The sequence below is a fragment of the Dama dama genome, chromosome X (genome assembly GCF_033118175.1).
Source record: "Dama dama isolate Ldn47 chromosome X, ASM3311817v1, whole genome shotgun sequence".
NCBI classification, from domain to species: Eukaryota; Metazoa; Chordata; class Mammalia; order Artiodactyla; family Cervidae; genus Dama; species Dama dama.
The window spans coordinates 112,040,078-112,061,654 of NC_083714.1; the positions used below are offsets into that span (position 1 = coordinate 112,040,078).

The 21,577-nt window shown below is 39.0% G+C and overlaps 1 protein-coding gene across 12 annotated transcripts in view; it reads left to right on the forward strand.

The window, feature by feature from the left end:
- Nucleotides 1-21,577, forward strand: part of CASK (calcium/calmodulin dependent serine protein kinase) — a 386,525-nt gene that overhangs the window by 246,920 nt on the left and 118,028 nt on the right. For 7 of the 12 annotated variants that reach the window (XM_061136699.1, XM_061136701.1, XM_061136702.1 and 4 more), the window contains exons 7-10: nucleotides 2,486-2,566; nucleotides 4,704-4,879; nucleotides 9,570-9,692; nucleotides 17,441-17,524. In XM_061136699.1, coding sequence (XP_060992682.1) covers nucleotides 2,486-2,566; nucleotides 4,704-4,879; nucleotides 9,570-9,692; nucleotides 17,441-17,524 — 464 coding nt within the window. The remainder of the gene's footprint in view (nucleotides 1-2,485; nucleotides 2,567-4,703; nucleotides 4,880-9,569; nucleotides 9,693-17,440; nucleotides 17,525-21,577) is intronic. The other 5 variants (XM_061136703.1, XM_061136704.1, XM_061136707.1 and 2 more) reach the window with 1 other exon arrangement.

Consider the following 21,577-nt stretch of genomic DNA (forward strand, 5'->3'; position numbering starts at 1 on the left):
AGTTTGAAACTTATCTATCATCTGCAATCAGAAGACTGACCATAGGGTCAGGTAGCAACATGCAGCTTAATCATAGAATCACTGAATCAGAATTCAAAGAGTCCTTAACTTCTCCAGTCTTGTAAACTAATGATTGAATTCTCTCATAAAATTCCCTGCAAAAGACTGAGCTCTAGTTGAATTCCTCAGGTGGCAAAGAATTCATTATGTCCCAGAACAGTTCATTCCATTTTTTAAAAGCTCCCTGACTATTGAAACATCCATCCTTGCATTAAACAGAGGTCTATCTTCCTATAACTTCCACCCAGGAGTCCTACTTCTGGCTTTTGGAGCCACAGTGAGCAATTTTAATCGTTCCACACAATAGTCATTCAGATGCTTTAAAACTGCCATCATATCCGCCTTTTTATCCAAGTTAACTCGCCTAGGTTGATTTAGCCATCATTCCTCACATAAACTGCTTTAGTCTCCTGACTGCACCAGGTACGGAGCCAAAACTGAGCACATCTCCAGGCACTTCCAACGCATAGAAACTTAAAGCTATCACTGCTTTTGCTGTGGATCTTACATTCCTATTAGCCTCCCCAAATTGCATGAGCTTTTTAGACAACCCTGTTGTAAGACTGGTGGCTCATATTAATCTTGCAGTCAACTACAAATCCCAAGTTGTTTCTAAACAAACACTGCTGTTTAACTCTCTCACATCCACTATTTGTACAGAGCACCCCCGTGTTAAGACTACACAATTAAATAACAAATTCTGACGATTACATCCTCAAGGTTGATGGGATGATATGATATAAAATGAATTCCTTTTATATGCTGTTATATGTATATTGGCCATTTAGAGTGACTTTGTTTCTCTTGATCTCAATTTGCATCCTGTTAGCATTAAAGATAGTATGGGCTTCATTTTACTATGTACCTTGACTGAAGGGGAAAAACAGATTCATGACTTATCCAGACATTTTTTACATGTTAATCTAGTTTCCTAAAGTCCATGAATCTTTCCCATCAAGTTTGTATTTTTAAAGCTGATTTTTAATCCACAGTGTATCAGTTGTGCAAAATTTACTTTTCTCAGTCCTTACAGAGTTAAAATACTTTGTGGTGGTCAAAATACTGTCATTTCTTAAACATACATTTGCTTGCATTACTAATTCAAACATTACAATGTCTTTAAAATGCAATATACATATATAGATAGAGGATAAATGATTTCTCTTGTAAAAAGTTTTCATGTTGTTTAAGACACTTCTGAAAATGTATCAGCTCATTTGCTAATATCTAAAAGAAAGCTATTTTCCTGTTAGATTGGAATCTTTGACCACTCAGTCCTCCAAATCAAAAGTAATTCTGTCCATTATATGTTCTATATAGTAAAAAGTCATTTACAGATATTTACACGTTCCCTATCAGAAACTCAGCTGTTTGGAAAACGCACTTATCCAGAATATAACTAGGAACCTAGAAAATAAATGTAATAGCAGCAAGACATTTCCTGCCCTTAATACCTGTTCATGGTTCTCTCAAGTAAGCATGTGAAGACACACTCTGAGGCTGACATGCTTCCATTTTTCAGAAAGTTTTGTGGATTGACGTTCCTTCATAGCTTACACCTGCCTTTCCCTCCGGTTAGAATGCCTTTTGTCATTTTGTGTATCTAGTTAATGAAATAGTCTTAGAAGCAGGCTGATTTTCACCATCCCAAGTTAGGTAACCCTGTTCCTTCTCTCCCATGTTCCCATAGCTGTCTGGCCTACATGCCGTCATGTAGCATTTCATGCAGGGGTTTGTAATTATATCAAAGACTGAGCCTTGTGAGGGCAAAGGGGGACCATGGCTTATCCCTTGTATGTCCCCAGTGGTCCTAGACCACTGTGTCTAGGACCCAGCAGGCACTTGGGAAATTTTTACTAAGTGAAAGAATTTGGTTTCTAATGAGTTTACAGTTTATAGCAAATTTTATGCAACAAATGAGGAGAAGACAAGGCTAGAGTAAGCATAGTGAAAGAAAAGAAATGAAAGCCTGACCAAAAAAAAAGTACGTTGAGCAGATACCAAAAGTTGGAAAGCACAGCCGCCTTTTATACTGAAAAAAATAAACCTTTATTCTCTGGGGTATGCAATGCATTTTTGGTTCTATACCAGATTTCTTTCATTGGTATCACAATAATAATTCTGAGTCATCAAGAAAAGATTGAATTATTTGCAGCATCTTGTATAAAAGAAGTCAGGAAATTATAGTAAGAGAGCCATCCAAAATTCTTAAAGTAAAAAGGGGTGGGTGTGTAAAGATTCAAGTCCTAAAGTATAATGAATGTATACCTATTCAGAACAACTCCCCCTTCCCTGAGGTTCTGGATAATAAGGTTTTATTATATTATCAAAAAAACTAACATTTAAATTTTTTAAATGCACATCTGAAGTGTCTCATATACAGTGACATTTAATTTGGTTTGGTAATTTGGCTTCTCATTCTTAGAATTCTGTGGTCAGCATCATAAAAATCAAGTGACCACAAAGAAGGAAAAGTCAAGTGATCACAAACCAGGAAATTGGGGAGGTCAGTATATGTTAAAGGGTAACTCCAGTCCTTTCACATTCTACCAATCTGCATGAAATAAATTTTTTTAAAATCCACTCCTATTTCACCATAGATAATATACATGCTGTTCTTGGGATGGGGGATCGGGATGGGGAATACGTGTAAATCTATGGCTGATTCATATCAATGTATGACAAAACCCACTGAAAAAATAAATAAATAATTAATTAATTTTAAAAAAATCCACTCCTATAAATTCTTTCACTTCCCTGGTGGATCAGGTGGTAAAGAATCTGCCTGCAATGCAGGAGACCCAGGTTCAGTCCCTGGGTCAGGAAGATCCCTTGAAGAAGGGAATGGCAACCCAGTCCAATATTCTTGACTGGAGAACTCCACTGACAGTGGAGCCTGGCGGGCTAACAGTCCATGGAGTCGCAAAGAGTCAGACATGACTGAGTGACTAGAACACACGATGTTTCATTTATGAGCAAATTCCTTAACCAAAAAACATGTATTTTCCTTAAGGATGAACACTGATTCTCCAGTACCGTGGTAGTCTTCAATCTAGATAAATGGAGAGAACCTCTCCGTGGGTGGCCAGGGCTGGCCACGGGGGCTCTTGACTAGTCCCAGATTGAGACCTGCATTTTGAGTTGCTTGGCCCTGTCTTGTAGTAAGAGTCAAGTTGCGTTTCCAAGCAGTATCCCAACCACCAGCAGGTACCTGGCTGGTGCCCTGGTATGAGTACTCTGATCTCTTACCCTGCTTCTCCCTACTTTTACCAGCTCCTGTCCATCAGACCAAGGCACATTTCTCCAAGGGCACTGCCCTGTCCCAGCTGTTAATGAAGTAGGAGGCTTAGTTCTCATCATTTCAAGCTTCTTTATGTTACTTGAGGAAACTAAATGGGGCAAAATGAAAATAAAAATCTTTCCTTCTAACCGGCACAGAGTTTCCTCTGATCTACCATACGTTTTAAATAAAAATATTTTCACTCTCTGAACCCTGAACATAATCTCCCCTGTCATGGGGGAAGAAGGGGACCCATGATTTACAGCAAAGGAACATTCCCAGTGCACAAGCTCAGAGCTGTTCCCAACCATTTCCATCCTAACCAGGTTTGACAATCACCAACAAGACTTTATGATAGAGGCTTTCTCTCTAGCTGGATTAGAAGATCTCTGAGGTCTTTTTCTAAACTGAACACTGTTCCGAGCTCTCCATAAAGATGACGAGGTGGGGGGTGTAGGGGGAAGGGAGGAGAGGAGGGCACTCGGCCCGCCTAGAGCTAGAAGAGCTATCAAATCTGGCAGGCCGTCCCCTCCCACAGGAATTTCCCTAGGATACAAATCTTTTGTTCTACAGAAGAAAAGAGGGTGCTGAGTTAAAGATGGCTACTGGTGTGCAAACTGCTTTCAGATTCCTTCCTGAAACCTAATTTTGATAGGGAAAAAGAAAAAGAAAAACACTTTAAAGAAGGTAGAAATCAAAGAGAATCTAATGGGAAGAGCCTCATGATTTTGCTTTGGCTTATGTCATATATTTGCTCTCATTCTCTTCCAATATTAATATTTGAAGGAAGCTAAAATCCTATTATAACAAAATATTGTTAACCATTGTTAATTGCTGCAATTAGTTCCTAAAATCTACTGAACAGGATTTCAGATTCAGAGTCACATTCCAAGCAAAAGTTCTCAGCATTAGGTTTAATTTGAGAATTTCTGTTTGGCAATCAAAAGTAATCTTTTTCTCCATGGATATTTTCTCACTTGTTCCCCCTCTCCCTGCCACTGTCTCTGCTCTGTATTTTTAGTAATTTTTTTCAAACATGTGAAAATTATAAAATTTAAACAACTTCTTCATGATGTAAGAAATAGGTAAATATTTACCATGCACTCTGCAGAATTCAATAGGGAGTAGCAGCGTTAGAAGACAGAGTACCTCTCTCTCCTGGACTCAGTCTTTTCAAGAGGTGATTAGATAAATAATTTTTTTCTTTCTGCCTTTTTTTCCCTTGATTTTATAGAGGAGGGAAAAGGTGGTAATATTTACATTGTTAAACTTGTTATTCACACTGTTATTTTCAGTTTTCAAATGGGGAGGAAGCCCATTTTATGTAAACATTTTTTCCTTGATGTTGTCATTTTAAATATAGGGCGTGTTGGAACACCTCATTTTATGGCCCCAGAAGTTGTCAAGAGAGAGCCTTATGGAAAACCTGTAGATGTCTGGGGTTGTGGCGTGATCCTTTTTATCCTGCTAAGCGGTTGTTTGCCTTTTTATGGAACCAAGGAAAGATTGTTTGAAGGCATTATTAAAGGAAAATATAAGGTAATATATTATGAATGTTTTATCTTTCCATTGAGATTAAATTATTCTGAAAAAAATGTTTTAAGTTATTGTCTCTCTTTGGATTGTTTATTGATGTCAACATAGTTACCGAGTCAGAGAAAAGTATTTTGCTTGCATCTTTGATCCACCAGCCTTGTTAGGCAACAAAGCTCTCAAGTAAATTTCAGAGTCGCTCTCAGCCAAATTATCATCCAGATGACTGACTTTAAAAAAAACCATTGCCTCACTCCTCCCTTCTCATTCCCTCTGTGTTGCCTCTAGTCTATCCCATGTATTTGGATTCCAACTCTGTGTTTAGTCCAGAAAACAGGGACCCAACTTGTCTTTGATACAGTATAAAGACCAGAGACCCGATGGATGTTCCCCCTTTCCTCCACATTCTGGGCCCTCAGAGTCACAGAGCCACACTACAAGTCAAAATCTTTGACCACAAGTACATTCTAGCAAAACTGCCTGTTTAGCTAACTCAAATTCATAGTAATTCGTTTGTGCCCCACTTATTTCAAATAAAATTCTAATTCAGGGAAAGAATTTGGAATACTCCTTGGAATTTACTGTGAGAGAATGTGAGCTTTTATTTTACCCTGGGTAAGGTGTCTGTGACAGACCCGAGCCCAGATTTTAAAATATTCATTAGCTGTCTGGTGATCGAACGCATCTATTCAGGCTGAGCTGGAGCATAAACTTCTTTGGCCCTTCTTTGTGTAATTTGAGAAAAGGGCTTTATTTTTATTACTTCATTTCTAAAGTTAAAATGGAAATTTCATCCAGGTAATTTTAGTAATTCTTTATCTTTTAGGTTTAGTGTCTATTATCCTTTATTTGTTTTTGCTCTAGCATGCATGTTATTTTATTGCATTTTATGTGGTCAGCCAACACAGCTGAAAAAATTGCCGTTTACCTTCCAGGATAAACTGAAATGCCAGTATCACAACTGTTTTTCATAATGTAATTTAGAGCCATTTTTGTGTGATTAAAATATTTATATTCATCTTTGGCTCCTGTGAATTGGAAACTACATGTACTATTCCCAGACTTTTGATTAGTACATTATTACTTTCATTACTAAATAATTTAAGAAGCCATTACTGACATCATGAGTGGCTATACCAAAAAGACCTAGGAGGTTCTTGGAAATAAGCTTGGGGTTGGTTTCACTACCCTAGCTTTTCCACTTTATTGCCCTGTGCCACCTTGTATGGCTGATGGAAGACGATGTTCTGTATGGGAAGCACAGAGGAGTATGTGTCTGGCTATCAAATCAGGGCAGTTTATTTTGAGGAAGTTCTCCTTTCTCCTGTTATTATTAACACATGCACTTTCTATTCAACAAAATCACTGTTTTCGTTTTCAGCTATGCATGGCAACATAAAAACCAAACACACAGGTTTATATTCATATAACACTACACTCCAAAACTCTGAGGCCCCTAAAGTTTTTTTTTCCCTGTTCCTCAGTAATGTTAGAATTTTGTATGGGACTTGACAAAACTTAAGAGGAAAAAAAAAAGAAATGAAGGTAAAGTAATTTCAGAGTTGTGGCCTTATTCTGTAAATTGCAACTGAAGCTTGTGGAAGTGAGTTGGTGAGAATGGTTTGTACTTTTTTCCTTGTGTACCATCAGCTTACATATAAAGGTACACAGGTTTGTCTTTATTTAGATGAAGATCTATGGGAAAACTCTGTTAACAGAGAAAGAGGTTTTACGTATAGGTTTTTCTGCTTCTCTTAGAGTCAGTTGACCATTGGGGAATAAAATCAATCCTTTCAAGGTAACTAAAAGTCTCAGGAAACTGCTTGTAAGTAATCATCTGCCTTCAATCCCTGGAAATTGTGGGTGGCTATCAGGAATGCACGGTTATGGCTTTCTCGTTGAATTTTGCCAAGTGAAATCAGATACTAACGTGAAAATAAACACAGTAATCTATCTGTGTAATAATAATACTAGCAATAATGATAGCTAACTCATACATAGTGCTTACTATGTTCCAGGAACTGTCCTAAGCACTTTATTTATATTAACTCTTTTCATCCTCACAGCAACTTATGACGTAGGTACCATATAATAAAATCTCCCACCTGCCTTCTTGAGCTATAAGCATTTGCTAATAATAGAATTCTTCCTTTGTGTTTGTTCAGTTGCTAACTTCCTGGTTTCCAAGGCAATGTGCTTCATTCCAACGGCTTCTTGGTATTTGATTTTGTCTATTTTTAAAGCATTGAATAGTTATCTTTGTTTCTTTGTTTAGAAAAAAATTTGGACTAGTCAAATATGTCCAAAAGATTAATTGTTTTAAATTTTCCTGTTCTTAGTATTCTAGTATAATAAGTCAGGTGGATGGTGGCAGCTATACTATAATTTCTGTACCTGGGGGTTTAAAGTTAATAGTATATTTACTCTTACTTGGCTAACCTCACCTCTCGCTTATACTCATGGCTTTCCTTACAAAGGCCCTAGGTTTTCAGTAGCTTAGTTTGAAGTACAGATCGATCTTTACTATCAGTGAGTGATGACTCTACTGGGCCTTTAGAAAAAAATACTATGATTGTGTCAGCATTCATTTTTAAATTTTTTATTACTGAAAATTTCTAACAAAATAGTAGAGATAATAGTATAATGAACCCACAGCTTTAATATTTATCAACATCCAGCCAATCTTGTTTTATCTATATTCTACATGCTACTAGATTATTTTGGAGCATATCTCAAAAATATTTTACCACCCTGGTAGTTCTTAACAACAACAAAAATTAAAAATCCTTGATCTCTGTGAGTATTTTCAAGAAAATTTTGATGACAAAATGTCATAGTTTATAAGCTGCTACTGGTCTTAAATAATTTTAACTTTTTATTCTCATTTACTAACTTACTGATCTTTTAAGGTCGATAGGTGAGAATACTTTAGCTAAAATATATGCTGACATTTAATTTCAATTAATTTTTCATAAAAGACAAAAATATATTTCCCAAAGTCTATAAAAGATACAATGTCACCTTATATCACTTGTTTCTGGATATCCAATTGGTGTCTACACAGCAGGAGTTCTCAGCTGCCTCGCTTTCATATTCAAATAATTAAGACTGCTTTATAGCCCTGTTTTGTTCTCCCTTATATATTCAAGGGCTTCCCTGATGGCTCAGATGGTAAAGATATACTCAACCTCCCAAATTAATATCAGCTACTCTTCTCTGACAAAGAGAAAACCCTGGATTGGGCTCCCTCATGAAAAGGACCAGGGAGTATACTTCTCAACCTCTGTTCACTTCAGAAATCTTATGACCACTTTCAGATGGTTTCTCAACACCTTTCCTGAGAACAGATCATTCAGACATGAAAGAGAACATCATCTCCAGGATGGTGAAGAGGAAGCAAGGCTGTCTAAGCCCCATCTAACCACTCGCCTCCCTATTTCAAACTCGTCAACCGATCACAGTTTCAGTAGGATGACAGTATTTCAACAGTTTCATGGCATTCACTTTTAATTAAGGGATCTGACAAGAAAAGTGACTACTGCTTAGAATTCTGCCTGTTATACAAAAAAGATGGAACATTTTCCACTCTCTATCTACTAGAACAAAGCTTCACATTAGCCAGAACAAAATGCCTGATGCTAAACCTTGGCCAGATTATAATGATTTGTGTGTATTACAATGCAAGCAGTGATTTCATTTGGCTTTAAAGTGTTGGGACTTTATTCTGCATCTTTCTCCCATAGAAAGTGACATGGGTCTCTGCCAGTTAAAGCCATGGCATTGCTTAAAGCTCCTGGCAACAGACAGCTCCTACGTGCTCACTCACTCAGTCAGTTTCCTGATATTAAATAGGGAGTGAGACCCTGCTCCGCCTCTTCCCTTATGTCCCTACTTGCCTTCCCAAGCATTGGGGCTTCCCAAGCCCCAAGCATTCCTTTCCATTTCTTCCTGGTTCCTGGTCTCAGACAGACCTCTTTTCCCAGGAGTCTTCCAGCTCTTTTCCTCAGAGATCCACAGCCTTGCTCATGAGTCCTGTGTCTTAGGAACAGCTCATAATTTATTATTTTGTTTGGCTTTAGCCAACTTACCTTGTGGCTTAGTTGTCTCATCTCTAAAAGAGGAAAAAATGTCACTTCACTAAGAATAATATACAAGTAAATTGGGTTTTTTGTAAGGCCTATAGTAATATATTTTTTCCTAAATGCTGAAAATGACATACAGTGACCAAAGTATCCTATTAATAAAAGCTACTTTGTATGGCTTCACAGTTACCTCTAATTCCCAGTTTTAAAAACAAAATATTAAAAATACTTCTTTAAAATTTTTAAATTTTATTTTAGTCCTTTCTAGATCAAAGTATTCTCATCTCCTTAAGAGTCTAGATGCTAGACTTTTTATTTTACCTGAGATAGAACCTGGAATCGTGAACATTTTGTTCTTCAATTATTAAAAGTATTTTTATATATCTAACCAGAGTATGTATAAAGAATATTTACTGATGCAAATTCTCATGTGTTGAGCAACAGGAAATGCATGACCTCAGTCCTCTTCTTCCTTAGAAAGCAAGTCTTTAGAATCCAATTTCTCTACTTTGCTACCTGAATCTTATTTGCATTGAAACAGTGTAGGAACATTAACAGTGAACATTAACGTCTCACTGAACCTACCTGTGTAATTTTCCTTTCCCCCTCTTCAGATGAATCCAAGGCAGTGGAGCCATATCTCCGAAAGTGCCAAAGACCTCGTACGCCGAATGCTGATGCTGGATCCCGCCGAGAGGATCACTGTTTATGAAGCACTGAATCACCCATGGCTTAAGGTATGTGAGTTCTTAGGTGGCCATCTGCACTTTATTTGGACAGTTCCAGTGACAAGAATGCATTACTCTGTAAGGTGCCCCTTTCCACCCTTTTTTTTTCTGAGCATTTTTTTAATTAGTTTTGTTCACCTTATTTACTGTTTCTGTGCATTCTCTGTAAACATCTAAGAGGATGTACCATTTGAATGACATTCGGCTTCATCACAAGAGGGTACAGAAGAGGATTAAGGCAAAATCCATCCCAGAGGAAGGCTTGTTTGTTCTCTACCAACACATCTTCCAAGGATGCACAACATGAACAACAGAAAGCGCACTTAGTATGTGATATTTAAAAAGCGATTATCATTGCTTTGGTTGTGACTGTATACTTCATAGCATTATTTTTATTTCAATAGATACTAGATACAGATTTATTTTCTTAAGAAAAAGATTTTTTAAATTTTATTTATTTATTTATGGCTGTGCTGGGTGCTTCCCTGGTGGCTCAGATGGTAAGGCATCTTCCTGCAATACGGGAGACCTGGGTTCGATCCCTGGGTTGGGAAGATCCCCTGGAGAATGAAATGACAACCACTCCAGTACTCTTGCCTAGAAAATCCCATGGATGGAGGAGCCTGGTAGGCTGTAGTCCATGAGATCGCAAAGAGTCAGACACGACTGAGTGACTTCACTTTCACTTGGGTCTCCATTGCTACATGCTGGCTTTCTCTAGTTGCAGCAAGAGGGAACTTCTCTCTAGTTGTGATGTGCAGGCTTCTTGTCACAGGGACTTCTTCTCTTGTGGAGCAGGGGCTCCAGGGTGTGTGGGCTTCAGTAGTTGTGGCTCCCAGGCTCTAGAAAAAGCAAATTTTAAACGTTCTTTTTATATTCCATCCTGCCAATGAAGTATTGCTATTAAAGAAAATTATAACTTGGGACTTCAGTGAGATAGTACTATTTGATGAAGACATTACAGTGTTCAACAGTTCCAGGAAATTCTCACTTTACATGTGAGAAAACTAAGCCTCAGGTTAAGAATCTTGCCCCAAGTCACAAAAGTTGTTGATGTTAGAACCAGGATTCAGCCTACCACACCCCTTTCCCTTGTACTCAAGATCCTATCCCATTCACTTACTCAAGGTCAGAGCTCCCACTTGTGAGCCCTTCCCTGCATCAGCACCTTCCTACCTCTGTGGGATCTAACAAGCTACCATTTATTTTCATTACACACACACACGCATGTTCTCCTAACCCTACAACCCACTCCAGACTCTGCCTCTGTTCTCTGCTCCCCTTGACAGCAAAACTCCTAGAAAGTGTTATTTCTACTCACTTTCCCCAGTTTCTCCCATCTCTTTCTCTTGAACCCACCCTAGTCAGTGTTGCAATCCTACCAACTCCACTAAAATAGCTCTTGTCAAGTCGTCAAGTCACCAGTGTGACCTTCACGTTGCTGAGTCTGGTGGTCAGATCTCATGATTCTCCCTCTTGGCATATCAACAATTGGACATCCATACTTCTGGAACTCTGTCTTCCCTTGGCCTCAGGGCACCTCTCTTCCTGGTTTCCCTTCTACCTCTGTGGCAGCCCCTTCTAGATCCTGCTGATTCTTCCTCACCTCCCTGCACCATGTCTTCCCAATGGAGTGCTACAGCCCCTTGCTCTTCCTCTTCCTGTCTACACTCAGACCCTTGGAAAGTGAGAGTGAAAGTTGTTCAGTCATGTCTGACTCTTTGTGACCCCATGGACTATACAGTCCTTGCAGTTCTCCAGGCCAGAATACTGGAGTGGGTAGCCATTCCCTTCTCCAGGGGATCTTCCCAACCCAGGGACCAAACCCAGGTCTCCTGCATTGCAGGTGGATTCTTTACCAGCTGAGCCACCAGGGAAGCCCCAGACCCTTGGAGACCTCGTCTACCAATAGTTTTCATGGCTTCAAATGCTATCTGTACACCCTGAGTTTATACCTTTAGGCTAGACCTGTCCCCTGAAGTATTATTAATTTAGTTTACCATTTCATTCCCTGATACCTCTCTGACTTCACCCCTTCCTACTCTCCTCTTCTCACTCTGTTCCCTCATGTCAGCCTCCTTGCTGTTCCTCAAACAGCAGGCCCACACTTTCCTCAGAGCCTGTGTTAGTAATGCCCTTTCCCTAGAATACTATTCCCCAAGCTATCTTCATGGCTTATCCCCTCACCATCTTCAGTCTTTGCTTAGATAGCAGCTTCTTAGTGAGATCTTCCCTGACCACCCAATTTAAAATTTGTGGGAAGAAATGTCCCCTGCCACCAGTATTCCCTACCCCCCTTTCCTGCCTTACTTTTTTTCCATAGCATTGCTCACCATGAGACATACTTACATTTTATTTATTTGTTTCTCTACTTCCATAAAATATAAGCTGCATACAGAGCAAGAATTTTTGTCTCTTGTTTCACTTCTGTATAGAACCTTTGAAAGTGTCTGACATGTAGTGTGTGCATGCTAAGTCGCTTCAGTTGTGTCTGACTCATTGCGACCCTATGGACTGTAGCCCGCCAGGTTCCTCTGTCCATGGAATTCTCCAGGCAAGAATACTGGAGTGGGTTGCCATACCCTCCTCCAAGGGATCTTCCCCACCCAGGAATCAAGCCTGTTTCTTTTATATCTCCTACATTGGCAGATGGGTTCTTTACCACTAGCGCCACCTGGGAAGCCCCTGACATTTAGTAGGTGCTCATAAATATCAGTTAATGATTTAATGAGTGAATGTATAAATGTGTTCACACTACTATACCATGCTAGCTCCCCAGAAATCGTACAAAATAATAATATTTAAACATAGGTTAATAGTGTACCTTAAGATGACATGGGATAATAGTATGATTGAACAATGTTGAAATTCCAGTAGATCTTGATTCTCCTTAAGAATATTACTTTTCACATTGGCATTCAATCCTCTGATACTCAGCTCTAGCTATTCTTGACTTGAATTCCCCAGCTATAGTTATTCCTGACTTCCTCCAGAAAAGAGTGAGCAGTTCTGAGATACTTTCTTAGTACTTATTTTCTCCCAGAAATAAACAGTTCAGGGGAACCTCCTGATTTTCCTTTGCTTTTCTCAGTTTCTTATCGTGAGGATCTTTTTTTTGTTTGCAGCTAGTTTAAATGCCAAGTAACAGTGAAAATGGCAGCCATATTAGTCATTTTTAATATCCTTTAGAAAATTTGGCTTTCATTATCTTGCATATGTTGACTAATAATATTTATTTTTGGAAACTCTTATCCCTGCAATGATTATAGTTCTTTTGCCAAATAATCTGAGTTTAATAGATTTCTGGCACCACAAAGACAAAAGACAAAAGTGTCAGTAACTTAAATGAAAAAAATTACTGAAGACTTTTCACCACAGTGTGTTATCTGAAGATGGAAAAATTCATTGAGAAGTTATCAAGCTGATGAGAACAGGCTTATGTTATATTTCAGTACTTTTCCATGTATACTTTTAAATCATTGCTGTGCATAGAAGTGGTGGTAATTTAGCAATGGCTAAACTTTAGGCTGAAGTTTAAATATTAAAAACTTCTGAGTAACTGCAATGTAAAGAAATAAAATGATGAAAATCCTTGTAGTAAGGAGTACTCAAAGTCATGATACCACTGTTTTTTGTCCAAAAAAATTATTATTTCTTTGGCAAGACCATAAAAATGTCCTATTCAATCATGACATGTAAAATGGGAATTTGAGTAAATAGACCAATTAATATGTGAATGTCTTGAAGTTGTTAAATTATACCTCTTTAATACTTTTATCTAAATTAGTGCTGTTTGCTGTAAATATTCATTCCAACAAAAGTAAGACCAACTAAGATTATAATTTTCTCACAGGCAGTTAAGCTCTTTTCACACCCTTTGTAGCCTTAATATGTAGATTCCAAGTATATTGACTATAATAAAGATGAAAAGGGTATTTATATTAGCCTAATCAATTTGAGTTTTGGAAGAGTCAATCAACACATCAATTAAATGTATATTTAGCATTTCGTGTGCACAATGGATAGTGAATCAAACACTTCTTTAAATGCAAGACACATTGCTAATGACATTTTTCTGAATTCATATCACAGTACTGTTAGTTTCAGGTAGGACTATTTAATCTGGTAAATATTATCTTTATTCTTTTGTCTTAGTTTTATAATGCTGTGGAGTTAATATTTACTTGTTTTGTAGTAAGAAGTACATTAATAGACTTTTTAATCTTATGATTTCATCTGCTTAGAAAATATCAGGAATCATCATATAAGCATAATTTTATTTTAAAAAAATGTTTGAGTGTATCATTCTCTCCCTTTTCACTTCACTGTCTGTTATCTTCTAAACTTCCCAACATATTAAAGAGAGAAAGGCATGGTGAGACCGTGAAATGAAATTTCAAATGCTGTTGATATAACATAAAGACACAGAAAGATAACCTCAAAGAAGTCACACGTGAGAGGCATCTCACAAGAATACGGAAGTGTGGTCCCTGGGAGACTAACGGGGAGCATAAGAAGTCACTGTAGGCTAGTGCTACACACTGGCTAGTGGGGAGGGAGGCTGCACATGTTAATAGGACTAAAGGGGCCATATACCCCATGTGGGAGGCACAGAGGAGGCAGGCACAGCATTATACGTGTTCAGGGTATTCAGGGAAGGGGTCAGGAAACACTGGTATAGTACAAAATGTCAGCTATTTAAATAGGGTTGCAGTAGACTGAAAATTTGGTGTGAGGGAAGAATTTATCTAGAATGCCAAATTTGGTACTTTAGATATTAGGGTATAGAGAGTAAAAAGCTACTGCAAGCTTTTGAGTGATGCAAAATTATATGAGCAGCATGCTCATGTAATTCCTTTGGACATTGTGCACAGGTGGGTTACCTGTCAGGATACAAGCAGTAGAGACAAAAAGGTCCTATAGAAGCTGGTCTGTCCAGTCAGGAAGTGACAGGGCCTGAATCAGGGAGTCATAGTGGGAATGGGAAAGAAGTATCCAAACTGAGAGCGATTAAGGAAAATTGATGAGGCTTGGTGAGTGCTTTGAGATATTCAGAATTAGGAAGCCTATAGAAGGGTTAAAGCCTGTAGAGTAGAAGTGTTTAAATTTAATTTAGTTGAGATTTTCCTGGTTCTTAGTATGAAGAGTAATTTTGGATAGTGTGCTTGGCATTTCTAGTATTATTATGTTATAAGACTATGATTCTTATTTAAATCTTCTATTTTGGTATGCAGTTAACCCAGTTAGATTCAGAACACACGTCCTAGCCCATTTTTACGCACTATGGTTCAAATGCCAGTTTCATTTTCAATGCCTTTGCAGTACTCATCTAGTCTTTCCTTCTTGTATGCTACCCAGGGGCTCACCAAGTGTTGGTGAGGATGTTGAACAACTGGAACTCATACCTATTGTGGGAACAGTAAAATGGTACAGCCACTTTGGAAAACTGTTTCATAGTTTCCTAAAAAGTTTAACATATTCTTATAAAATGACCTAGCCATTCTACTCCTACATGTTTGCCTAAGAGAAATGAAACTTAGGTCCATACAGAGACTTGTACATTAATGTTCATAGCATCCTTATACATAACAGGCAAAAATTGGAAACAACCCAGGGTGCATTAACAGGTGAATGGATAAACAAGTTATGGTACATCTATTCAATAGAATGGGCTTCCCTGGTGGCTCAGATGGTAAAGAATCTGCCTGCAGTGCGGGAGACCTAGGTTCGATCCCCGGGTTAGGAAGATCCCCTGGCAGAGGGCATGGCAACCCACTCCAGTATTCTTGCCTGGAGAATGCCCATGGACAGAGGATCCTGGTGGGCTACAGTCCATGGGGTTGCAAAGAGTCAGACACGACTGAGCGACTAAGCACAGCACATTCAATGGAATAACCCCAGCAATAAAACAGAATGAACTATTGATATATGCAACAATGGGGGTGAAGCTAAAATATTTAGGCAGAGTGAATAAAGTTGGATAATAATTAATATGTACTGTATTATCCCATTTATATAAAATTCTAGAAAATGCAAACTAAAGTAACAGAGAATAGATCAGTGGTTGCCTGGGGGTGGGGAAGGGGGTGACAAAAGAGACACAAGAAAGCTTTTGAGAGTGTTGGATATGTTCATTATGGTTGTGGGGATGGTTTTATGTTTGTATACATATGTCAAAACTTATCCCATCGTATATGTGCAGTTAATTGTATGCTAATTATACCTCAGTAAAACTTTTTCAGGAAGACAAACTACATTCAGAGTCTATCTCCCTTTCACTCTCTTTATTGTTTCCATCTGGTTTTATCCACCATCATTTCCCCCCTGGATTACTACAATAACCTCCTAACTGGTCTCCATGCTTTTATTTTTTTAATTCTCTCCCCTTTCCAATCTAGTCTCAACACAACAGCCAGAGTATTCCTCTACATTGTCAGATCACATCACTCCAGCTTCTAACCTCCCAGTTGCTCCATCTCCCACTCAAAATAAAAGCCAAAGATCACTTCTCGGCCTTTTGCCTAAGATCAAGTGTAAAATAAAAGCCAAAGGCCCCTGAAGGCCTGCACCAGACTTGCCACTTCTCTAATCTGATCTACTGTTTACTCCACACACATGGGTCTCCTTGCTATTTACTGAAAATTTCAGGCACACTGTCTCCTTTGAAAGGCCTTTGCACTTAGTTGTTCTATCTGCCTAGACCACTCTCCTTACCTCTTGGATGTCACTTTCTCAGTTGGGTTGTACTTTGACCACCCTACTTTAAATGGCAATGTACCTTCACCCTGCCTTTCTTTTTGCTTTATTCCATAGCACTCTTAACATACTCTATAATTTCCCTTCTTTGTGTTTTCTTATCTTGTCCCATTAAAATATGAACTACGTGAGGGCCAGAATCTTTGTTAAGGTTTTGTTTACTTGTTAATCCCACGTGCATAGAACAATGCCTGGCACATAGTAGGTACTCAAGAAATATTTCTAAAATAAGTACCTGTGGCATAAAATCTTCAAGATACATTGACAGATTAGAACCAAAGAGGACAATAAGGAGAATGACAGGAGATTTGAAATACACATGAGAAGTTGGCAACTGGAGATGTTATCACAGAGAAGAGTAGATTCAGTGGAAGCATGAACCCCCTCATAACTACTAAAGGGGTATTATATGGAAGAGGGATTGTGTTTACTCTGTGAGAGTAAGAGAAGAGCTAGTCCAGACAAGCCACAGGTGGGCTGAGTAAGAATTTTTTCACGTTCAAGAATGTTTCACTAAAATTGTAGTGGGCTGCCATAAAGTGATACTCTCCTATTGTATGAAGTCAAACAGAGTGATCATCCATCAGAGATTGAAGGGGATCCCACATGGAGAAATGGTTGGATTAGAATGGGCTTGATAAGTTTGTCCTAGTTTGAAGATACTGTGACTTTTCTTTTAAAATCCAGTTATTCTTGACAACTCAGAATGCTGAATTAGTTGTGAGTTAATTTCCTAAAGGCTCATTTTACCTGACAAGATTGTGTCAAAGTTAACTTCATGCCTTCATAATAATTATGATGAATTATTTTAGTCACATAGCCATGTATCTGAAAAAGTACATGGACCATTATTTTAACCCTTTGTTATTGATGAAAATGAAATACTATTTTACTATCAGTTTTGACCTTCATATCCAATTGGGCTTGTTGTTTATTTTAAATTTAGCTTCTTCACTTTTATAAAGAACTATGTGTGTTCATTATCTTTCATCTTTTTTTAGGAGCGGGATCGTTATGCCTACAAGATTCATCTTCCAGAAACAGTAGAGCAACTGCGGAAATTCAATGCACGGAGGAAACTAAAGGTAAATTAAAGAAATCAGCAAAAAGCCAGACAGAGGCATTTGCTGATATTTTTATTCTGTTTCAGTGCCCATAAATATTATACTGGTGTTGGCTGTGGTTTTCTTACAGCCAAATTCTCAGTGCCAAAAGTTACCATTATTTCAATAAGATTTGGGGTTTTTAAATCATGTAAGGTAATATCTAAGTACAAATCCCAGCAATAAGTTATAATAAATGGAAGATGAATCACATTTTAGATTTATGTTATCTTTAAAAATTCATAGCAGACATATAATTACTTTAAAAATAGGAACTTGCTATTATCCACTATTGTTGAATTTTAATCTAGGCCACATTTTCTCAAACTTAAATATTTTGACAGAAAACGTAAGTTTAGTTCAATGGAAACAACACAAAATTAGAATTGGAACTAGGATTGAACAACCATCACAAAGCAGTAAAAATCCCCACAAGCTTGGTCTACTAGAAAATAGTTCCAGATCACTTTTCTCACTTTTTCTTTATTCTTCCTAGGATAACTTTCTCCCATTTACCATACTCCCTATCCTCCAACCCACTGGAAACGAAAAAAAGCACTATTACTTCATTTGGACAGCCCATTTGACTTTAAGTGGTTTTTGAGGTTTTTGAAAAAGACCCAGAATAAGATAATGGAATCTTTACAGCACTGGACAAAAATCTTAAGGGACAGCATTTCCCTCCTCCCTGCAACAGAGGAAGCAATTATATTATGGTCTTAAAATTAACTCAGGTTTGACTTACTTTGATTACTATTAAAAAACTTAACTCTGTCCTCTAAGTGGTTGATTAGATAAGAGTCCTCCTTAGCCATGTGACTCCTGCAAGCTGTAAAAGTTTTCTTCATAACTATTTTCAGATACATCATAAGTTGCAATAATATTTATTCATTCACTAGTAGTCGACCCTTGAAATATGTTGTGAATGATTGTCTTCAACTCTAGATATATAAGAATGTTTTTATGAATTTTTGGAAAACTGTGTAAGCCACAATATTATCATACAGAGCTGAACTGGCCAACATATTCGCCACTAGCTGCATGTAACTGTTAAAATCTAAGTGAATTAAAATGATTATTTTTTTAATATTTATTTATTTATTTGGCTGCATCAGGTCTTGGTTGCAGCACACAGGCTTCTCTCTAGTTGTGGTGCATGGGCTCAGTAGTTATGGTGTGCAGACTTAGTTGCCCCGCAGCGTGTGGAATCTTAGTTACCTGATCAGGGATTGAACCTCCGTCCCCTGAATTGGCAGGCAGATTCTTAACCACTGGACTACCAGGGAAGTCTCCTAAATTAGTTAAAATTAATTTGTTGTTGTTCAGTCACTCAGTCATGTCTGACTCTTTGTGACCCCATGCCAGGCTTCCCTGTCCTTCACTATCTCCCAGAGTTTGCTCAAACTTATGTCCACTGAGTCAATGATGCAATCCAACCATCTCGTCCTCTCCAACTATCTTGTCCTCTGTAATTCTTTTCTCCTCCTGCCTTCAATCTTTCCCAGCATCAGGGTCTTTTCCAGTGAGGCAGCTCTTCACATCAGGTGGCCAAAGTATTGGAGTTTCAGCTTCAGCCTCAGTCCTTCCAGTGAACACCCAGGACTGATGTCCTTTAGGATGGACTGGTTAGATCTCCTTGCTGTCCAAGGGAGATTATTGATCATTAAATTATTTAAATTATTAATAAAAGTAAAAGGTCAGTTCCTCAGTCACACTAGAACATTCCAAGCATTCAATAACCATATGTGGGAGGAGCTAAGATGGCAGAGGAATAGGACGGGGAGACCACTTTCTCCCCCACAAATTCATCGAAAGAATATTTGAACGCTGAGCAAACTACACAAAACAACTTCTGATCACTAGCAGAAGACATCAGGCACCCAGAAAAGCAGCCCATTATCTTTGAAAGGAGGTAGGACAAAATATAAGAGATAAAAAGAGAGACAAAAGAGTTAGGGACAGAGATCCGTCCCAGGAAGGGAGTCTTAATAGAGGAAGTTTCCAAACACCAGGAAACCCTCTCACCGGCGGGTCTGGGGGAAGTTTTCGAATCTTGGAGGGCAACCTAACCAGGAGGAGAAATAAATAAAACCCACAGATTACATGCCTAAAAGCAACTCCCAGCAGAAAACTACCCCAGACACTCACATCTGCCACCAGCAAGTGGGGGCTAAACAGAGAGGAGCAGGCGGCATTGCTTAGGATAAGGACCGGACCTGAACACTCTGAGGGCAATCTGAGGGAGCTAAGGTGAGATAGGAACTTAAACTGTGGGATAGCAAGAGAGAGAGAGAATTAACCTGTGAAAAGCCCTAACCTAAGGCACAGCCAGCCCATTCCGCAGAACAAAGGCCTGAGCAATACCAGAGAAGAGCTAGCCAGCTGCGGACCAGCCCATCCCCCCCAGGAGGCAGGGAGGGAGGCAGGCGCCAGCCAGAGGCTGAAAGGGCAAACTCGGCCCCAGAGACAGCATCCCCTACCAAAGTGGAAACAGGCTTCCAGTTTCTAACCAAAGACTTCCTGAGATTCTGGATGGTTGACATCCGCCGGGAGGGTCACAGCCAGAGATCAGCTCTCCAGAAGAGACAAGGCGCACCGGACCGGGCGCACCCGGAAACTGAGGCTGGGACCAGGGAGGGGAGAAGTCGCGCTGTACCTGAAGAGAGTGTGCTCGTTGAGCTTCTGGTTGTCTCAGCTGCTCCAACTGGGAAAGGCACAAAACGCAGGCCCAACCGAGTCTGCGCCTTTGTGGAGTACCTGAGAACCTGAACCTGAGCGGCTTAGGCCTGGGAAGTGTGTGCAACTCAGGGCCCGCACCTTGTAGAGCAACCTGGAGCCTGAGCAGTGTAGACGGGGAAAGCACACACGCCATGAGCAGGGGCAAACCCAGTGTGGCTGGAACACTGTGAGTGCTCCCCACACATGCCAGTGATATTTGTTTGTAGTGTCCCTCCCTCCCCGCAGCACAACTGAACAAGCGAACCTAAACAAGAGACCACCTCCACCCACTTGTGTCAGGGCGAAAATTAGACACTGTAGAGACCTGTGAACAGAAGCCAAATAAACAAAGGGAACCGCTTTAGAAGTGATGGGTGCAACAGATTAAAATCCCTGTAGTTAACACCAACTACACTGGAAAGGGCCTATAGATTGAGAAGTATAAGCTGGAAAAAGGAATTATCTGAAACTGAACTGAACCCACACTGCCCGCAACAGCTCCAGAGAAATTCCTAGATATATTTTTACTATTATTTTTTTTTAATTAAAAAAAATTTGTTTTCTTTTTTTTAAAGTCCTCTATTACTCCTTAATTTTCATTTTTATAACCCACTATAACCTTGCAAAAAAAAAGGGACCCTATTTTTAAAGAGAACTTCATATATATTTCTTAAATTTTTTGTGTTGTTTTTTTTTTAACATTGTATTTTTAAGAGTCTAACCTGTACTCTAGATTTTTAATCTTTGTTTTTTGGTATTTGATATCAATTTTGGACATTTAAGAATCCAATCTTCAGTACCCATTTTTACTCAGGAGTGTGATTACTGGTTTGATTACTCTCTCCCCCTTTTGACTCTCCTTTTTCTCTCCCAGATCACCTCTGTTTCCTCCCTCCCCCTTCACTTCTCAATCCAATTCTGTGAATCTCTGTGGGAGTTCTGGGCTGCGGAGAACACTTAGGGAGCAGAGTACTGCCTAGATCTGTCTCTCTCCTCTTGAGTCCCCCTTTTTCTCCTCCTGCTCATCTCTATCTCCTTCCTCCCTCTCCTCTTCTTCATGTAACTCTGTGAACCTCTCTGGGTGTCCTTCACTGTGGAGAATCTTCTCACCATTAACCTAGAAGTTTTATTATCAGTGCTGTATGGATGGAGAAGTCTTGAGGCTACTGGAAGAATAAGACTGAAATCCAGAGGCAGGAGGCTTGAGCCCAAAACCTGAGAACACCAGAGAACTCCTGACTGCAGGGAACATTAATTAATAAGAGACCATCCAAAAGCCTCCATACCTACACTGAAACCAACCACCACCCAAGAGCC